At 43.4% G+C, this 21,651-nt stretch overlaps 1 protein-coding gene across 2 annotated transcripts in view; it reads right to left on the reverse strand.

Annotated features, from left to right (window-relative positions):
• Positions 1–9,161: 9,161 nt before the first annotated feature.
• Positions 9,162–21,651, reverse strand: part of LOC140192549 (insulin receptor substrate 1-B-like) — a 42,917-nt gene continuing 30,427 nt past the window's right edge. For both annotated transcript variants that reach the window (XM_072250114.1, XM_072250113.1), the window contains one exon: positions 9,162–9,372. In XM_072250114.1, the coding sequence (XP_072106215.1) occupies positions 9,239–9,372 (134 nt within the window). In that variant the 3' untranslated portion in view covers positions 9,162–9,238. The remainder of the gene's footprint in view (positions 9,373–21,651) is intronic.

Genomic DNA, 21,651 nt, shown 5'->3' on the forward strand with positions numbered 1-21,651 from the left:
AAAAACTTCTCTTCCATATTTGAGGGGTATATTGAAGCTTTAATTGTATCTGGGCTGTGCCATCCCTGTCCTGAGAGTATTTGGTGGAATTCTATGTACCTAAACTGAAAATATAGCAGTAGTGCACCTTTATCTCTTACTGCTCCCTTAAGTTACTCCTTCCGCATTGCCGCCTGTTCATTCTGATCATAATGACGTAGAGTGGTGGTTTTCAACAGTCAAATTTGCCTGTTCATTCTGATCATAATGACGTTGATTGGGGGCTCCTCAACAGTCATATCTCCTTCTAGGAATAGCCCATCCCTTTTTTCCAGTTCACCCTCTATTTCTGCTTCTTGGGACTCCTATCTTTATCTGGTGCAGTGCAGAAGCATTCTGACGAAGAACCACAAGGCTTCTCAGAATTGTACACCAATTGCTTAAGCACAGCACCTATCATTTGGGCTGGCCCTGCTGTCTGGTTTCCAATAAACGTATCTAAATAGAATACAAATAATTTGTGCTTCAAAAATACCAGAAAGTTGGCGGCTTATTCATTTCCATAGATGCTGCCTGACCTGCTGAGTTCCTTTTTTTTAAATTTTATTTTTATTTGGATAAGGAATTCACAAGTATCATGTACTTTTTTCACATGTATAACCTTTTCCATTTTTTTATATGTATAAAACTATAATTATTTATACATTCTTAAGTACACATTGAGATGATATAAAAAGAAATTAGACACTTAAATAGATAATTATGTACAGTGGAAATTCTAATCTATTAGGCTAAGTAATGGTATTAATTATTAAGAAAAATAGTAATAATAGTGGATTAGTAATAGTTTCCATATCTCTCTTCTGGAACGCTTCTTCTGGTCCAAAATGTTGTATGTAAGCCTATGTAACAACCATTGTAGGTGTTTATATCCTAACTTGTTCATACTTGCTCCTGACCTGCTGAGTTCCTATAGCATTTTGCATCTGTTACTCTGGATTTCCAGCATCTGCAAACTTTTTCATGTTTACTATATTCTGCATTCTGTTTTACTTTTTGCTACCTCAATGTAGGGAATAATCAGTCTGGATGACACACAAACAAAATACTTCTCACTGAATCTAAGTACGTGTGACAATAATAAACCAACATCAATTCCAGAGTAATTATCTTATTCAAATCTACAGCAGGGCAACACTATCTGATTACTTATCTCAAGCATTGGTCTGGAATACAGGCTCAAGTCTCTGGATAGGATTTGAGGCCTATTGACAGCAGCAAATGCATTTACCATCACTAAACCAGAGCATATTTTCCATGGCAGAGTGCTGCTTGGAACACAGTGAAATCCGAAATAGGAGACCAAATTCTTGGAATCTTGCAAGCTCAAATGCACAGCTGAGTTTCCAGCATTATATCAATAATTACCCTTCAGAAGCATTTCACTGTCTTGAAATGCCTTTCAGATTATGCAGTTTTTATTTAAAAGACAGAAAATGGTAACTTGGCTCATTGGAATTGCATCCTCCGTTAAATGACTATTCAGTCATTTATGCAATTGCTGTCTTAGATTCAGAATGTATGGGATTTGATGCCCAGTACCAGCAAGTAAAGGTTGGAACACTCCAAAAGAGAGCTGATATCCAGCTAAGTCCTCTTATCCAGTCAATGCAGATCGACCACATGGGTTTTCTCCATAATTTATGGGCCATGGAAATACAAATTACCAATGAACAGAATCAGTCCTGCTGTCACCCAACAGAAAAATTAGTCATAAAACTGGACGAGCTTTCAAGGAACAGTAAAGGCAATGGAGAAGCCTAATGTTCTCCTAGGAAAGAGCCATGCCTCAAAAGGAAAAGTCTGCGTTCCTGATTAATTTCCCTTCTGACCCACTGCACATGTTCCAACACAAGACCACTGTGGGATGAAAGGGTACAAGAGCGAGATATATCAGCTAGTTAACTGGTGTCACAGCAACAACCTGGCACTCAGTGTCAGTAAAACGAAAGAGCTGATTGGGGACTTCAGAAAGGGTAAGACAACGGAACACACACCAGTCCTCAGTGACAGATCAGAAGTGGCGAGAGTGAGCAATTTCAAGTTCCTGAGTGTCAATAGCTCCGAGGATCTAACCGGGTCCCAACATATTGATACACCTATGAAGGAGGCATGACAACAGCTATATTTATGACTGAGAAGATTTAGTATGTCACCAAGAGCACTCAAAAATTTCTATAGAGTACTGTGGAGAGCATCCTAATTGGCTGCATCACCATCTGGTATGGTGTAGGGGTGGGGGGGCTACTGCACAGGATTGAAATAAACTGCAGAGAGATGTAAAATTAGTTAGCTCCATCATGGGCACTAGTCTCCATAGTATCCAGGACATTTTCAAGGAACGGTGCCTCAAAAAGATGGTGTCCCCATTGCTCAGATAATGGCCTCTTCTCATTGTTACCATCAGGGAGGAGGTACAGGAGCCTGAACGCACACACTCATTGATTCAGGAACAGCTTCTTCCCCTCTGCTATATAAGCTAGTTAGCAAGTTATCTACTGGCACTCAGTAATTCAGTTCCGGCAATATGATGGCAAGGAATAACACAAAAGAAAAGGAGATAAAATAACAGGTGAATATAGCCCCACCCTGGTTTAGAAAAGGAAAGGGTTGGTAACAGATAAGAAGAGTGTGTGGCAGGGGGAAGAGGTGGATGGCGGAGAGGGGGAGGGGGGGAGAGGGGGAGAGGGGGAGAGGGGGAGAGGGGGAGAGGGGGAGAGGGGGAGAGGAAAAACAAAGGAGATGAAAAGGGAGAGGTGAGTTTGCAAACACAGAACGACGATCTGGAAATGGATACACACTGCAGAGAAGCCATGTTGGTTAATGGCTGGGGATAAGTAACGGTGAAACCATGTGGGCTCACCAAGTAAAATAGAACACACAGAAACAACATACAAAATGTGGGAGGAACTCAGCATGTCAAGCAGCATCTATAGAGGGAAATGAACAACCGACATTTTGCACCGTGACCCTTCTCCAGGACTGGAAAAGGGTAGAGGCCAGAATAAATGTAGGAGGAGGAGCACAAGCTGGCAGGTTACAGGTGAGTCCAGCTGGGGGGGGGAGGTAGGTGCATGTGGAATGGGGATGAAAGCGGATGATGTGAGAAACCTGGAGGTGTCAGGTGAGTCCAGGTGAAAGGAGAAGGTAAGTGTGTGGGGAATGGGAATGAAAGGGAAGGATGTGAGATGCTTGGATGTGACAGGTGGAAGAGGTGAAGGGCTAAAGAAGAAAGAATTTGATAGGAGAGGACAATGGACTGTAGGTTACAGGGAAGAAGGTGGGATCTAGAGGGGGGGTGTGGGACGAGAAGAGAGAGTTGAGAGGAGGGGACACAGGAACGTGGGGGCTGATTGAGTTCCTCCAGCATTTTGTGTGTGTTGCTCAAGATTTCCAGCGTCTGCAGAATCCCTTACTTTTACATTCACCACTTCACTTACACAGCATGATGCATAAGAACCCAATCAACTTCTGCTGACTTCTTTATGATGTGTAAGACGGCAGCCAGGGCATGGTTATTTTACAATGGCAGCTTGATTTGTACTGAATCTCTATTAAGTTACCCTGAGGTTCATTAAACACTCTATCAGGCATCTGTAAGTGGTGGTGATAATTCATTACAGGAAACTTGGCATTATAGAGCATATAAACATAGTGGAGTAAGGCAATATAGTGAACTGGAAATCCAGGGCCTCAGATAGTCATTCGGAGACAGAAGTTAACATCATATCACAGAAGCCTAATTAAATTTGGAATTTTAAAAAAGTGACACCATAATTCTAACCGTGAAATTACGGAATGATAAATCCTAACTGCTTCAGGAATGCTGTTTAAGGAAGAACATTTGCTAGTGTGGCCCATTTGGCAGCTCTGTACCACTTGTGCACTGTCCATCAAGCCCTGATGTGGCCAAAGCACAATTCTGCTCAAGCTGGATTAGTCATGGTATAAAACGCTGGCCTCACTAGCCACAGACACTTTACACGAATGAAAATAAAACATCATGAGTAACTCTGGGAGAGACTGTTAACAACAACAACAAAAAAAAAGGCACTAAATCACAACAACATATTAGATGTTGAGAGATTCAACAAAAGGATTCATTTTAAGAAGAACTTTGAAAAGATATGGGTAAATAGAGTCATTTTTGGCTCATCTAGTCCATGTTGAGCCATTTAAACTGCCCATTCCCATCAATCTGCATCAGGACCATAGCCCTCCATACCCCTACCATCTATGTACCTAGCTATCAAGATGAAGGCTATTTATTCCCCACATTCTTTGGTGTTTTGGCAAACCTGATCTAATTTGATGACCATTTAACAAGGAAGATGGCTGGAGTGACCACAGCGGCACAAGAGCTGTGTGTGGACCACACTTGCACCATACACAGAAACACCCAGAGCACTTCATATCTGCACCTGCAATTGAGAGGAGAGAGGAGTCCCACAGTCCAGCCTCTGCTTCACCTTCATACTCCACGTTACATAACTTGATTCGTCAAAACCCCATTCCCAGTACCTTCAGGCAATTACACCTGATGGTAGAGGAATCAAATGAGTTAGACAAGCTGCAGAGAGCATGGATTCACTCCTGCTATGATTAACTATGCTCCCCAAGGCCAGGTCAAACTGGCTACAGATTCTAATCAATCTGTGGACTGACAGAAGACCTGGGCACATTATCATCCACACCCAAGGCGACTTTAGTTCCCGTGTCACCACTTGCTGGGATTTTCACTCATCTTACACCCAGATCTAACTCCCAAAGGCTTCGTTTGGTCCAAGTTGATTAGGCAAGCATTAAATACAGACTGTATTTCTGATCAACTAAAGGCTGTCAGAGAACTTCCTGCACCACATGGGGTCTGGTGGGTTATTTATTTATTGAATTATTGATACATACATACAGACAGTACGGAATAGGCCCTTCCAGCCCTTTGAGCCACACTGCCCAGCAACCCCCGATTTAATCCTAGCCTAATCATGGGACAATTTACAATGACCAATTATCCTACCAACAGATATGACTGTGAGAGGAAACTGGAGCACCGAGGAGACCCATGGGGTCACAGGGAAATTGTACAAACTCCTTACAGGGAGTGGCAAGAATTGATCCCGGATACCTATACTATGAAGCATTGTGCTAACCTCTACACTACCATGCCGTCTCACTACACTACAGTGCAAAATTACTATTGTCAGAAAAGATTTGACTTGATTGGCAAATACATTATACAGAACCCTGTAATTACCGTGAAGCAGTTTGCTGAGTCACCAACTTTGTAATGCTTTCTTGCCTTCCTTATGCCTGTAGATGAAGTGACGGTGCCCTTCCTCATGGATCTAGACATGCAGGCAGCTAGAAGTGTGGCACTGTGTGCACTGAGTGCACTGAGCCGATTGAACCCCATGCACTGAACTGGAGTGGAGCTTTAGTTTACTATGCCTGCTACAAGGAGACTGCTACTAAACCTTCTTGAACAGTCATGGCAAAGTTGCCTTCCCACAATAGAATACCCAAGCTGGAGCTAGAACATAGAACATAGAAATTTACAGCACATTACAGGCCCTTCGGCCCACAATGTTTGTGCCGACCATGTAACCTACTCTACAGATTTCCTAGGATTTCCCTAGCACATAGCCCTCTATTTTTCTATGCTCCATGTAACTACCTAAGAGGCTCTTAAAAAGACCCTATTGTATCTGTTTCCACCACCACTCTCTGTGTAAAAAACTTACCCCTGACATCCCCTTGGTATCTATTTCTAAGCATCTTAAAACTATGCCCCCTCATGTTAGCCATTTCAGCCCTCGGAAGCATCCTCTGACTATCCACACAATCAATGCCTCTCATCATCTTATATACCTCTGTCAGGTCACCTCTCATACTCCGTCGCTCCAAGGAGAAAAGGCCAAGTTCACTCAACCTATTCTCATAAGGTATGCCCTCCAATCCAGGCAACATCCTTGTAAATCTTCTCTGCACTCTCTCTTTAGTATCCACATCCTTCCTGTCGTGAGGTGACTAGAACTGAGTACAGAATTCCAGGTGGGGTCTGACCAATGTCTTATATATCAGTAAGAAATCATCGCTCTTGTGGGACCATTTTTGCAATTGCTGCCTACAGAGGGGAATGAGCCATTGTCCTGCAAAAACAGGTCCATTTTTATCTTATTTCCGCATCCCATAATACTGTAAACAATGCACATATCAAAGAATGCAACCTTTGAATCCATTGTATCGACCCACTGGTCAATCTGGAACCTGGTGATTTTCCTTTGTAAGGAAGTGTCCAAGCCCAGAGTTTGCAAACTGGCACATTCTCAGGTCAGAATTACTCACTGAAGTTCAGGGTAGCCACCACAAAGGCTCAGTTGGGAAGCAGTAAGACCCATGTGGAAAATTGTTCAGCGCACCATTCCTGAAATGTGTGCAAGAACAATTGATATAATTCTCTGATTTGTGTGATGTTTTGAAAGATGATACCACTTTGTCATACAGTATTTTATGAATAAAGTGTATTTTTGAAAAAAATCCATCTACAGCTAATACCCTAAATTTCACGGTCCTTTCATCTGCCAATTTATCAATTGTAATCAAGTAGTTACTTAACAGAGCCCGTTTGTGAATAGCTTACAGCGAAGCTTGGTGCTTGTGCAATACTTAGCATGCCCGTACATGTTCATTTTGGTAGTGATCCAGCTTCACATTCAAACTAATTGCTCACTTGAATCTTTCCATCTTGTTTTTCCCAGTTACTTGCTGTGTTTCACTTGACCTCTGCAGCACTCACTTCATACTGTGACTTTCTCCTTCCCTCACACTGCCTGCTTCCCCAGCTCTCTCAAGTTCTCACGTTGGCTGTAGCTGCTTTCTTCACCTCATCTTTCTCTCTTATTTTAGTCAGTCAGACCAAAGAGTTGATTGTAGACTTTAGAAAGGGTAAGATGAAGGAACACACACCGGTCATCATAGAGGGATCAGAAGTGGAGAGAGTGAGCAATTTCAAGTTCCTTGGGGTTTATATCTCTGAGGACCTAACCTGGTCCCAACATATCGATGCGACTCTAAAGAAGGCAAGACAGCAGCTGTATTTCATTAGGTGTTTGAAGAGACTGGGTATGTCACCTAAAACACTTGCAAATTTCTACAGACGTATCATGGAGAGCATTCTGACTGACTGCATCACCGCCTGGTATAGGGGTGGGGCTTCTGCACAGGATCGAAGTAAGCAGCACAGAGTCGTAAACTCAGTCAGCTCCAAGATGGGCACCAGCTTCCATAGTATTCAAATCATGCTCAGTGAGCGATTCCTCAAAAATGCAGCGCCGAACACTAAGGACCCCCGTCACCCAGTACATGCCCTCTTCTCATTGTTACCATCAGGGTGGAGGTACAGAAGCCTGAAGGCACACACTCAACCATTCAGGAACAGCTTCTTCCCTTCTGCTATCAGCTTTCTGAATGGACATTGAAACCATGAATATTCCATATTTTTTTCTGTTTTACACTACTTATTTAACTGTTATATATATTTTTAACTGTAATTCACAGTTTTTTTCAATATTATCATGTATTGCATTGTACTGCTGCCGCAAAGTTAACAAATTTCATGACATAACACCGGTGATAATAAACCTGATTCTGATTCTGATCCTGTGCTTTGCTGGGGTGTTTTCTTTCGACCTCTCTCTCTTCTACCTATCTCCATCTACTGCTCTCACCCATGCACTCTCCCAAACTCGATTTCGATAAGCTTGCATTGAAATTTACACCTACCCATTCACCTCCTCCCTCACCTCAAATCAGGGCCCGAAACAGTCCTTCCAAGTGAAGCAGCATTTCAGATCTGCAGGGGTCATCTATTGTGTCCAGTGCTCCCAATAAGGCCTCCTCAAATTTGGTGAGAACTGTCATCAATTGAGGGTCTGCTCTGTCGAGCACCTCCATTCCATCCACCAAAAGCAGAACTTCCCTGTCACCAAATATTTTAACTCTGCTTCCCACCCCCATTATGACATGTTAGTCCATGTGCCAAGATGAGGCTGCCCTCAGGGTGGGGGAGCAACTCCTTATATGCCATCTCTGTAGCCTCCAACCTGATGGCATGAGTATCCATTTCCCCTCCCAGTAAAATTTTTTCCCCATTCTCTCCCCTCTTCTTCTATGACCCACTCTGGCTTTTTACCTCTTTTCATTTGCCTATCACCTCCCCCTGGGTCCCCTCCTCCTTCCCTTTCTCCTGTGGTCCACTCTCCTCTCCTATCAGATTCCTTCCCCTCCAGCCCTTTACCTTTCCCACCCACTTGGCTTCACCTATCACCTATCACCTTCCAGCTAGCCTCCTTCTGCCCTGCACCTTTTTACTCTGGTGTCTTCCCCTTCCATTTCAGTCCTGATGAAGGATCTTGGCCCGAAACATCAACTGTTTATTCATTTCCATTGATGTTGCCTGATCTGCTGAGTTCCTCCAGCGTTTTCTGTGCGTTGCTTTGGATTTTTCAGCATTGGCAGACTCTCTAATGTGATTCATCCAAATTTACGATTTTTTCTACCTATCTCTGTCTATTCCTTTCTGTTTTACCCACATGAAATAATCTCTGTGCCCATAGCTCTCTTTATTCATCCTAGATCTACATCACGGAGAAACCTAACGGATCAAATAGCAAAGAGACCTCAGGATTAAATTCCTCAGACATGCTAAGTGTACAGAATTCCACTGAAACAAGCCTTGTTTAAAATTCCAGCAAACACCATCCACTTGTTTCTCTCCCCATTCTAAAAATATTCAACAAGAACAGATATTTTCTTCTTCTCTCATCACACAGAATCTTAAAATCAAACCGCCCCCATTCACCACTCCTATTACAAGGGATAATAGCTGTTGAGAAAAACTCCATTTAATAAAACCTCTTCTCATTCACTCCTGATATCACTGGGCAACCATTTTTTTCGAAAGTGTTACTTCCTCAGAATTTTTTTTTGTTTATGGTAGACCGCTTGAAGCTGAACACAAATATAAATTTAAGACTTCTTGCATCAGATAGGAATTTGGAGAAACAAGAGATTAACTTTTATTGAATATAATGCATTTTATTGCATAACAGTGCTGATGCTTTGCAATAGTTCAACTAACAGCTAAAAATGTTTTGTTGATGACTTTCATTTGTAGTCAAAGTGTCTGAGGCTTCTTGCTTTAGTGTCCAACAATAATCAGCCAGTATTGATGGATTCCAGTTCCCCTGATACTGTTTCTCCATGACCGCAATGTCCTGGTGAAACTTTCACCATGCTCGTCACTGACAGCACCAAGACTTGCAGGGAAGAAGTCTAAATGGAACGCAGAAAATGAATCTTTAGTGGCAGGTTGCACCTCATGGTTTGGTATCTTTGAAGCATGCTGTCATCCAGCTGCACGAGTTGCTCTGAAGATGCCATGATTTTCAACAACATCCTTGAATGCCTTCCATGTGATTTTCTCCAGTCCCACTGGAAGTTATTTGAATTGCCTGTATTGATATGACCTGTTTGATTTGTGGACCAACCAAAATGCCTTCCTTAATATTGGCATCAGTTATTCTGGTTCCATTATTTGATCAGTTATTTTAGAGTACATTTATGGCACCATCTACAACTCTGATAGTCATTTTCCTGTGGACATACTCAGCAAACCTACAGAATAGTAACTTCAAAAGGATCAATAAAAGATCAACCAGAGTGCAGAAGACAACAAACTGTGCAATTGCAAATATAAATAAATAGCAATAATTAACAAGAACATGAGCTAATGAGATAAAGAGTCCTTAAAGTGAGATCATCAGTTGTGGGAAAATCCCAGTGGATGGGCAAGTGAGTGTAGTAATCCCCTTTTGTTCAAGAGCCTGATGGTTGAGGGGTAGTAACTGTTTTTGAACCTGGTGGTGTGAGATCTGAGGCTCTTGTACCTTCTACCTGATGGTGGCAGTGAGAAAAGAGCATGGCCTGGGTGGTGAGGATCTCTGATGATGGATAATGTGATTTCCTACGACAACATTTCACGTAGATGTGCTTAATGGTTGGGAGGGCTTTACCCGTGATATAGTTGGCCAAATCCACTAGTTTTTGTAGAATTTTCCATTCAGAGGCATTGGTGTTTCATGCCCCAAGGTCAAGGAGTTTAGAGCAGATCAACTGTGCTCGAAGCACCATTAATCTTACTATGACAGCCAATCCATGCACAACAGGATCACACAAATACCAATGAGGCAATGGATCAATTAATCTGTTTTTTAGTTGTGTTAGTTGAGAGAAAAATGTCGCCTTGATCAGAAGGGAGCACTCTCTGCAATGTAGTTGCCTTATTTCACCTTCCGGAGGGTGCAAATATGCCTCAGTTTATTGTCTTATTCCAAAAGGGAGTGTTTCCAAAGTTGTAGTGCTCCGTTAGCACTGGCATCGACCTGTATTCAATGTACAAACTTCAGACCCTCCTCAGCATTTAATGATATTTTGATTAAGCCATGAACCAGACCTCTTATATGTTGCAAAGCTTAGTATGTTAGGATGCTGGATTATCACGAGTTATATGTCGTCTATATATCCACAATTACCCTCAAGTCGCAATTAAGAGCTGATTGGATGCTTGCCTGAGCAGGCATCGACTGCTTCTGTGCTTCATGCATATATGATTGTTCAACACTTTCAAGATTCTGTCGTGTACCAATCAGCTAGGTCTTCTAATATACAGAAACAAACTACAACAAATTGAGGGGGAATCACATTATTAATACATTAATTAGTTTACTTGCAAGGGGAGATATATTTCCAATTGAAGTTTGTCTGGAAAAATAGCTTCAATCTTATTTTTCAACCAAAGCACTTTTACACATTTTATTAATAAGAACGGTAATTAGGTTGCTCCATTCCATAACATTATATTCCTCTGTTATCTCATTCTCACATGTGCTTTTAGAAGCTCTATCCTGTTTACTCTGTGGTCAAAATATCCTCACCAGCCATAAAATAAATCACTTGTCATAAAACAAAATAGCTTCCTCCCATAAAACACACACATACTTGTAAGTTTTCTCATCCAAACCAGTAAAGTACCTTGGGATCTCATGGACTCCATTTTGTCACATTAGATTTTACAAAAGCTACTAATTCATAAAGACTTCAGAGTTACATATATATTTCCATAAGTCCAATAGATTTTTGAACACAAAAGTTAGGAGATATAAGGGTTAAGTCGAAAAGACCTTAAGACTATAAGATATAGGAACAGAATCAGGCCACTTGGCCCATGGAGTCTGCTCTGCCATTTCATCATGGCTTATCCATTTCCCTCTCAGATCCAATCTTTTGCCTTCTCCCTTCATGCCCCAACTGATCAAAAATCCATCAACCTCTTCCTTAAATACACCCAATGACTTGGCCTCCACAGCTGCCTGTGGCAACGAATTCCACAGATTTACCACCCTCTGGCTAAAGAAATTGCTCCTCATCTCCGTTCTAAATGGACGTCCCTCTATTCTGAGGCTGTGTCCTCAGAACAGAGGGTGAAGGGATAGCTAATGTTGCAGTTTGGCCATGGTACAGAATAACATGTTTTTGCTTCTATTTCTGAGGTGGGGTGGGAGTGTGAATGTCAACATAGAAGGCTACAGCACAGGAAAAGGCCCTTCAGCCCACAACGTTGTGCCTTACCAGCTGAAAAGCAAATCAAAAATACCCAAACACGTACACCATGTCTATATCCCTCCATCTTCCTCACATTTATGTGTCTATCTAAGCATCTCTTAAAAGCCCCTAATGTTTTTGCCTTTACCACCATAACAAGCAGCACATTCCAGGCATCCACCACTCTGAGTAAAAAAAACTTATCCCTCACATCCCCCTTGAACCTATCCCCTCTCACCTTCAATGCATGCCCTGTGGTATTAGACATCTCAACCCTGGGAATCAGATACTCTCTGTTCACCCCATCTATGCCTCTCATAATCTTATAAACCTCTATCGGATCTCCCCTCAGCTTCCGACACTCCAGAGAAAACAACCCAAGTTTGTCCAGCCTCTCATGATAGCAGACGTGCATAGTTCTGGAAGACTGAGTACAAAGGATGGGATGGATATTTTGTGTGTATACCCCTGCCCATTCACCTCCATTCAGGACCCCAAACATTCCTTCTGGATGAGGCAACACTTCGCCTGCAATCTGCTGGGGTCGTCTGCTGTGTCCTTTGCTCCTGATGCAGCCTCTGCCTCTACATTGGTGAGACCCTTTGTAAATTGGGGGACTACTTTGTTGAGCACCTCTGCACCATTCACCGTAAGCAGGACTTCCTGGTGGCCAAACATTTTCATTCCAATTCCCATTCTGACATGTTGATTCACGGGCTCCTCTTGTGCCAAGATGAGGCTACCCTCAGGGTAACGGCATGACTCTATGTTCTGTCTGGGTAGCCTCCAACCCAATGACATGAATATCGATTTCTTCTTCTAGTGAACAAAATTTGCCCTCCTCCTTCCTCTATTCACCACTCTGACCTTTTACTTCTTCTCACCTGCCTATTACTTCCCCTGCATCTCCTCCTCCTTCCCTTCCTCCTATTGTCCACACTCCTCTCCGATCAGATTCCTTCTTCTCCAGCCCTTGACCTTTCCCATCTACCTGGCTTCACCTGTCACCTTCTCCTCCCCTACCTTTTAATTCAGGCATATCCCCCCCTCTCCCTCTCAGTTTCCACAGATGCTGTCTGACCTGCTGAGTTCCTCCAGCATTTTGTGTGTGTTGCAAACAGGACTAGCTCAGGTAGGCAACTCTGTCGGCACAGACAAGTTGGCCCATGGGACTGGTTACATTCTGTATAACTTTTTGACTCCAAACTGCAAATGCCTCAGCCTCGCTGACCACCTCGGAAAGATCAAGGTTTGAGAGTAGTATCAGAGGGGGTTTTTGATTTTCTTTTTACCTGGTTCGGCACCACATTATGGGGTGGAGGGCCTGCTCCTGTGCTCTACAGTTCTCTGTTCTACAACACAAAATGCTTCCAAAATCAGCTCAAATGATGGTTATAAAAGTGGTAGGGAATAATGATGAGACAAACGATAGACCAGGAACAAAGGCTGCTGCTGGGAGAGAAAAGGTTAAATCTCTCTGCAGATTCATAAGATGAAAAGCATCAGTAACTCTATGTCTCTCACAGCTCTTCTGTTCCTAAGTGCCCAGAGGAAACACTGCAAGTTTAAACAAGCAGTTATTAGGTGATGCAGCAGTCACTGCATCCTGTATCAGACAGTGCTTTCAATATATTTCCAGTAAATGAAACATCTTAATGGCAGCATAATCACGAACGATGACTTGGAGCAATTATTAAGGGGCACAACAACCATTATGCACTCGTGATGGGTCAGAGAGATTAATTTGTACAGCGCCATCAACCACTTAACGTTTTGACAGTAGTGGGATTGAAAACAAAAACAGGAAATGCCAGGAACACTCAGCACCCCTGGTAGCATCTGTGGAGTGAGGAGTACATTCAATCATCAGGAACAAGAAATCAAACCTGCTCTAAAATGCAGGGAGAGGGGAGGGCTGAGAGAAGGGAATGTCTGTACCAGGAGCAACACACACAAAATGCTGCAGCAACTTGGCAGGTCAGGCAGCATCCACGGAAAAGAATAAATAGTCCACGTTTCCAGCTGAGACCCTTCTTTAGGACTCAGAGGAAAGTGGGGGGTGACGTCTGAATTAAAAGGTGGGAGGAGGGGAAGGAGGCTCGTTGGAAGGTGAAGAGTGAAGCCAGGTGGGTGGGAAAGGTAAAGGCTGGAGAAGAAATAATCTGATAGGAGAGAAGAGTGGACAAGAGGAGAAAGGGAAGGAGGAGGGGACCCAGGGGTCAGGACAAGCCATGCAAGACTAAGTGACCAAAGCGCAGTGGTACCTTCCGGGAAAGGGTTGTGGAGGGCTGCAGACTACTGGTCTCCAGGCATAAAGAGAAGAATTACCGCGGGCACCACGGTAGTGTAGCAGTTAACATGACACGATTACAGCTTGGGGGGGGGGGGTTGTTCCAGAGTTCGAAGTTCAATTCTGGCGCCATTCTGTAAGAGTCTGTGGGATACGTGGGTTTTCCCCACGTTCTCTGAGTTTCTCCCACAGTCCAAATACATACCAGGATAGTTAATTGGTCATCATATATTGTCCCGTGATTAGGTTCGGATTAATTGGGGTTGTCCGGTGCTGCTAGGGCAGGGTGACTTGAAGGGCCAACTCGTGTTCTATCGCTAAATAAATAAGGTGAATGAGAGTGAAAACATAAGCTGAAGGAATGACACGTCACAGCCCTCAGGACTCAATAACCAATTCAAGAAATCGGATAACCGGCATGTACAATTTGCTTCAGTATTCACCAGCGAGAGGGACCTTGCCAAATGCGAGGACAGTGTAAAACAGGCTGATACGTTAGGGCATGTCAATGTTAAGAAAAAGGATGTGCTGGGGCTTTTGAAAAACATTAGGATAGTTAAGGCCTAGGGGCCAGACAGGATATAACTCATGGCACCATGGGAAGTGAAGGAAGAGATTGCTGCACTTTTCACAATGATCTTTGTGTCCCCAGTGGCCACAGGAGTAGTACCAGATGATTTGTTCATTCGTTACGTGCCCTGTCGTATGACGAGGGTGATCATGGTCTATATCCATGACCATGATTGCTGTTGGCAAATTTTTCTACAGAAGTAGTTTACCATTGGACACTTCTGGGCAGTGTCTTTACAAGACAGGTGACCCCAGCCATTATCAATACTCTTCAGAGATTGTCTGCCTGGCGTCAGTGGTCACATAACCAGGACTTGCGATATGCACTGGCTGCTCATATGACCATCCACCACCTGCTCCCTCGGCTTCACACGACCCTGGGCTAATCAGGTGCTACACCTTGCCTACGGATGACCTGCAGGCTAGCAGAGGGAAGGAGCACCTTACACCTCCTTTGGTAGAGAGGTGATCCAACCACCAGATGATTAGATGGTGTAAATGGTCTTACTTTGTTCAGGAAGGGAGTACAGATAAACTTGGGAACTATAGACCAGTGAGTTTTCCTTCAATGGTGGAAAATCATTGGAGAAGATCCTTAGAGACAGGATTTATGAGTATTTGAAGCACAGTCTGATTAGGGTAGGTCAGCATGCCTTTATGAGGTGCAGGTCATGAGTCTGATTGAATTGTTTGAGGATGTGACAAAGCACATTGATGAAGGCAAAGTAGTGGATGTGGTGTATTTGGGATTTTGGAAGACGTTTGATAAGGTTCCCCAAGGTAGCGTTATTCAGGAGGCATAGGATCCAGGGAAGCTTGGCTGTGTGGGTACAGAATTGGTTTGCCCATAGAAGGCCATACAAGACATGGAAGTAGAATTAGGCCATTTGGCCCATTGAGTCTACTCCGCTATTCAATCCATTTTTCCCCTCCTCAACCCTACTCCCTGGGCTTCTCCCCAAAACCTTTGATGTTGTGTTCAATCAAGAACCTATCAAGTTCTGCCTTAAATTCACCCAATGATCTGGCCTCCACTGCTGCCTGTGATAATAAATTTCACAACTTCACCACCCTCTGGCTAAAGAAATTTCTCCGCATCTCTGTTTCAAATGGACGCTCCTCTATCCTGAGGCTGCGCCCTCTTGTCCTAGACTCCTCTACCATGGGAAACATCCTTTCCACATCTAGCATGTCAAGGCCTTGCAACATTTGAAAGGTTTCAATAAGATCCTCCCGTCATCCTTCTAAAAGCAAGTACAGACCCATATAATAACCATCGTATAATAACCCTTTCATTCCCAGAATCATCCTTGTGAACCTCCTCTGAACACTCTCCAATGCCAGCACATCTTTTAGATGAAGAGCCCAAAACTGTTCACAATACTCAATCACAAACAAGAGAAAATCTGTAGATCCTGGGAATCACAACAACACACACAAAAACACGAGGAATTCTGCAGATGCTGGAAATTCAAGCAACACACATCAAAGTTGCTGGTGAACGCAGCAGGCCGGGCAGCATCTCTAGGAAGAGATACAGTTGACGTTTTGGGCCGAGACCCTTCGTCAGGACTAACTGAAGGAAGAGCTAGTAAGAGATTTGAAAGTGGGAGGGGGAGGGGGAGATCCAAAATGATAGGAGAAGACAGGAGGGGGAGGGATGGAGCCAAGAGCTGGACAGGTGATTGGCAAAAGGGATATGAGAGGATCAACTCAGCAGGCCAGGCAACATCAATGGAAAAAAATACAGTTGACATTTTGGGCTGAGACCCTTCAGCAGGACTGAAGAAAAAAATAAGAGGAGTAGATTTCAAAGATGGGGGGAGGGGAAAGAGAAACACAAGGTAATAGATAAAACTGGGAGGGGGGGGAATGAAGTAAGGAGCTGGGAAATTGATTCCTTAAAGAGATACAGGGATGGAGAAGGCGTATCTGATAGGAGAGGACACAGGCCACGAAAGAAAAAAGAAAAGGGGGGAGGAGCACCAGAGGGAGGCGATAGGCAGGCAAGGAGATAAGGTGGGAGAGGGAAAAGGGGGCTGGAGAATGGTGAAGGAGAGGAGGGCATTACCAGAAGTTAGAGAAATTGATGTTCATGCTATCAGGTTGGAGTCAACCTAGACAGAATACAAGTTGTTGTTCCTCCAACCTGAGTGAGGCCTCATCACGACAGTAGAGGAGGCCAAGGATTGACATATCCAAATGGGAATAGAAAGTGGAACTAAAATGGGTGGCCACTAGCTTCTTCTGGCGTACGATACTCAAGGTGAGGCCTCAACAATGCCTTATAAAGCCTCAGCATCACATCCCTGCTCTTGTATTCTACACCTCTTGACATGAATGCTAACATTTCATTTGCCTTCCTCACCACCGACTCTACCTGCAAGTTAACATTTAGGTCATTCTGCTCAAGGACTCCCAAGTCCCACTGCATCTCAAATTTTTGGATTTTCTCCCCATTTAGAATATAGTCTGCACATTTATTTCTTCTATCAAAGTGTATGATAGTTCATTGCCACTTTCTTGCCCTTTCTCCTAATCTGTCTAAGTGCTCCTGCAGCCTGTTTCCTCAACACTACCTGCCCCTCCACCAATCTTCGTTTTTTCCGCAAACCTGGCAGCAAAGCCATCTATTCCATCATCTAAATCATTGCTATACAGCATAAAAAGAAGTAGTCCCAGCACCAACCCTGCGGAGCACCGCAAGTCACTGACAGCCAACCAGAAAAGGATCCTCTTATTCCCTCTAGCTGTCTACCAAAAGGCAGTGGGTGGTAGGGTGGAGATACGTCTAATAAACTCTGTTAGCCCACAATTGATATATTGTGTTCAGTCTGGTCTCCTCATTAAAGGAAAGCTGTGGAAACTTCAGGAAGAGTTCAGAGGAGATTTACCAGGACACTGCCAGAATTAGAGAGCATGTCTCATGAGGAATAATCCAAAGAGCTTCTACAGGTATATTAAGAGCAAAAGGATAGTAAGGGATAAAATTGGTCCTCTTGAAGATCAGAGTGGTCGGCTATGTATGGAACCAAATGAAATAGGGGAGATCTTAAATGGGTTTTTTGCATCTGTATTTACTAAAGAAACTGGAATGGAGTCAATGGAATGGTTGAGCAAGCTAGGGCATTTCTCTCTGGACTTGATAGAGGTGTACAAGATGCATAGATCATGTGGGTAGCCAAAGACTTTTCCATTGGTGGAAATGGCTAATACAAGGGGTGGTGGTAAAGGCAGAAACACAAGAGGCACATGGATGATAGAAAAAAATTGAGGGTTATGTGGAAAAGAGGGGTTAGATTGATCGTAGGGGAGGTTAAAAGGGCCTGTACTGTGCTGTAATGTTCTATGTTGTACATATCAAAGCTGGTCAATACTGATGAAAGATCAGCTAATATCAACTGTTTTCTCTCCACAGATGCTGCCTGACTTGCTGAACATTTCCCGCATCCCCAGCACCTACATAGGAGCTATGCTCCTCATAGTTCCAGTATTGGTTTCTTACCCGCTTTCCTGTCTCCATTCATCTCCAATTGACATCTTTTCCAGACAAACCAACACTAATTAACAAGTGTTTTTCTCTCTCACAGCAGGCACCACTTCAGTCTTCCTTCATTCCCCAATCTATCTCGGGCATTCCCACTTGCCCCCTCCAGTTCCCACCCTTCTCTGCAAACTTTAAATATTTTGATTTCTAACATTTCCTAATTCTGGAAATACTGGCTCCAATGTCTGATCTTTTTTTTCACATTTTGGGAAATAGGAAATCAGAATCAGATGTAATATCACCAACATATTTTGTGAAATTTGTTGTCTTTGCAGCAGCAATACAATGCAATACATAATAATAGAGAAAAAACTGAATTACAGGAAGTATATATATTAAGTAGTTAAATTAAATAAGTAGAGCAAAAATAGAAATAAAAAAGTAATGAGGTAGCGTTCATGGGTTCAACGCCCATTCAGAAATCTGATGGCAGTGAGGATAAATCTGTTTCTGAATTGTTGAGAGCCTTCAGGCTTCCATATCTCCTCCCTGATGGTAGCAGTGAGAAAAAGGCACGTCCTGGGTGATGGGGGTCCTTAATGACGGATGCCCCTTTTTGAAGCATCGCTCCTTGAAGATGTCCTGGACACTACAGAGGTTACTACCCATGATGGAGCTGACTAAGTTTACAACTCTCTGCAGCTTACTTCGATCCTGTACAGTAGCACTCCCACCCCCACTGCCATACCAGACGGTGATGCGGCCAGTTAGAATGCTCCCCAAGGTAAATCTGTAGAAATTTTCAAGTGCTTTTGGTGATATACCAAATCTTCTCAAACCCCTAATGAAATATAGACACTGTCATGCCTTCTTTGTAGTTGCATTGATATATTAGGTCCATGTTAGATCTTCAGAGATATTGACAGCCAGGAACTTAAAATTGTTCACTCTTTCCACTTGGGCTCCCTCTATGAGGACGGGTGTTTGTTCCCTCATCTTACCCTTTCTGAAGCCCATAATCAGTTCTTTTGTCTTACTGACATTGAGTGCAAGGCTGTTGCTGCGACAGCACTAAATTAGCCGGTACATCTCACTCCTACACACCCTCTCGTCACCATCTGAGATTTTGCCAACAAAGGTTGTGTCGTCAGCAAATTTATAGATGGCATTTGAGCTGTGCCTAGCCACACAGGTTTTTAATTCCTGGCTTCATCTTCAATTAGCTGTAGTGGCCAACTGTCAGTAAGCCTTGGTTGCAAGATCTGAGACATGCATTTATCTATACAGTCCAAAACTCCCACCAAGGGAATGCAACACTTTCGGTAGGGTAGGCTTTAGGATACGACTTTAATCTGAAGCCTTGAATATTCTTTAAGGTGTATGTGAAAGATCCCACATCCTGCTGTTGCAGAAAAGTAAATGAATTTGCCTTGTATTAAGTGCAGTCGGCCAGGTTTGCATAATGGAAACATGAAGAAAATCTGATAAAACCTCACCGCAGAATCAGTCAGGAATGGAGTGGCAAAGTTAACAGTTTAGTCATTTAAACTACACTCATCCTGAACAACAAACACCCACTTTGGAGATTAAGGAATCTATTTAGTTACAGGCCAAATGCTCTTTGACACCAATGTTTCTAGTAATAGATTTGAATGAAAGCCAATAAATATGTCTAATTATACTCAGAACATGAATCCTTTCCAGTTAACAGTCATGTCCCAAATCATTGGCTTGATGCTTTATAGATCTGAAGTCGACCAACAGCCCACTTCTTCACAGATATGGACCTTTGTTAGATACCTGCTAACCAAAGTACACATGGCATTTCCAACTCCCAACTAAGACACAGTCCATGTTTGAGGATAACTGGGTTCGTGACCAAAAAATGAAATGGATTAGATTTTTACTTCAACGGAACTTCATAATACCAAAAGACTGAAGATAGATGAGCACTAATCATTGTCACCTCTCTGTAACCACTGCTTACTCGACGCTCTTTGACTGAAGCAAAACACAAAAATAAGATGAAGGAACTCAGCAGGTCAGCAGCATCTATGGAGGGAAATGGACAGTCAATGGTTCTGGTCAAGATCATTCATTAGGACTTGAGAGGAGGAAAACTTCTTCAAGGTGGGCAAACCTTGACGGAATTTTGCAGCCGAGTAGCAAAATAGATACACAAGAGTGCAAAAGAGCTGAAACCTGGAGTAAGGCATTAAAAGCTAAAGGAACTCAGCAGGTCTGCAGGTAAATGAAGTCGGTGCTTTGGGTCAAGACTAAATCTCCATTGATGCCACCTGAATCACGGTAGCACAGCACTTAGTGCCACACTTCGGGTCGAGACCAAGTGTCCAATGATGCTACCTGAACCATGGTAGTGTAGCGGAAAGCACCACACTTTGGCTTATGACCAAGTCTCCATTGATGCTACCTGAAGCATGGTAGTGTAATGGCTAGCGCCACGTATTACAGCCCAAGGCATCGGAGTTTGGAGTTCAACTCCGGCACCCTCTGAAAGAAAGTTTCCATGAGGATGTCGGCATCCTCCGGGTGCTCTGGTTTCCTCCCACAGTTCAAAGAGGTACTGGGTAGTAGGTTAATTGGTCATTGTAAATTGTCCTGGGATTAGGCCTGGGGTAAATAGATGCATTACTGGGCAGTGTGGCTCATTGGGCCAGAAGGGCCTGTATCTCTAACTAAATAAATGAAGTGCTTGATTCAGTTTCTTCAGTTTTTGCTGGCTTGCTCCTGATTCCAGCATCTGCAGTCTCTTGTGTCTCCTCTTTAAAGGTAGCAGACTGCACTACAGTGAAGAGAACTTAAACGCAAACAACAGGAATTCTGCAGATGCTGGAAATTCAAGCAACACACATCAAAGTTGCTGGTGAACGCAGCAGGCCAGGCAGCATCCGTAGGAAGAGGTGCAGTCGACGTTTCAGGCCGAGACCCTTCGTCAGGACTAATCAAAGGGTCTTGGCCTGAAATGTCGACTGCACCTCTTCCTACGGATGCTGCCTGGCCTGCTGCGTTCACCAGCAACTTTGATGTGTGTTGAGTGAAGAGAACTGCTGAACTGTTCGGGTTAGAAACCAACTGAAGTAGCAATAAGAACGTACCTGACTACCTTTGCACCTCAGATTGCAATCGTTGATCCAAACACTGAGCCGCAGTACAAACAGTAGGAAACACAGAACAGTCAAACACACACAAAGCACAGATAAGAGCTTTTATCTTCATCAAGATCCGTTGCACTTTGATCAGCTGAGTATTAAAGCCAGCTGATCAGGAACAAAATGTATATGGGGAGTCCAGATTGTATTATAGAATAACACAGCACAGGAAAAGATCTTGGTTACTCACTCGCTAGTCTCACGTTTCTCTTTCCCATCCCCAGATGTCAGTCTGTGGCCTCCTCTACTGCCACGATGGAGCCACACTCTAAGATTGCAGGAGCAACACTTTATATTCCTTCTGGGTAGCCTCCAAACTGATGGCATGACCATCGATTTCTTGAACTTCCGGTAATTGGCTGCCCACTCCACCATTCCCCATTCTTGATCCCTGTCACACTTCCTAATCTTACCTGCCCATCACCTCCCTCTGG

Source organism: Mobula birostris, unplaced genomic scaffold (genome assembly GCF_030028105.1).
Source record: "Mobula birostris isolate sMobBir1 unplaced genomic scaffold, sMobBir1.hap1 scaffold_1640, whole genome shotgun sequence".
NCBI classification, from domain to species: Eukaryota; Metazoa; Chordata; class Chondrichthyes; order Myliobatiformes; family Myliobatidae; genus Mobula; species Mobula birostris.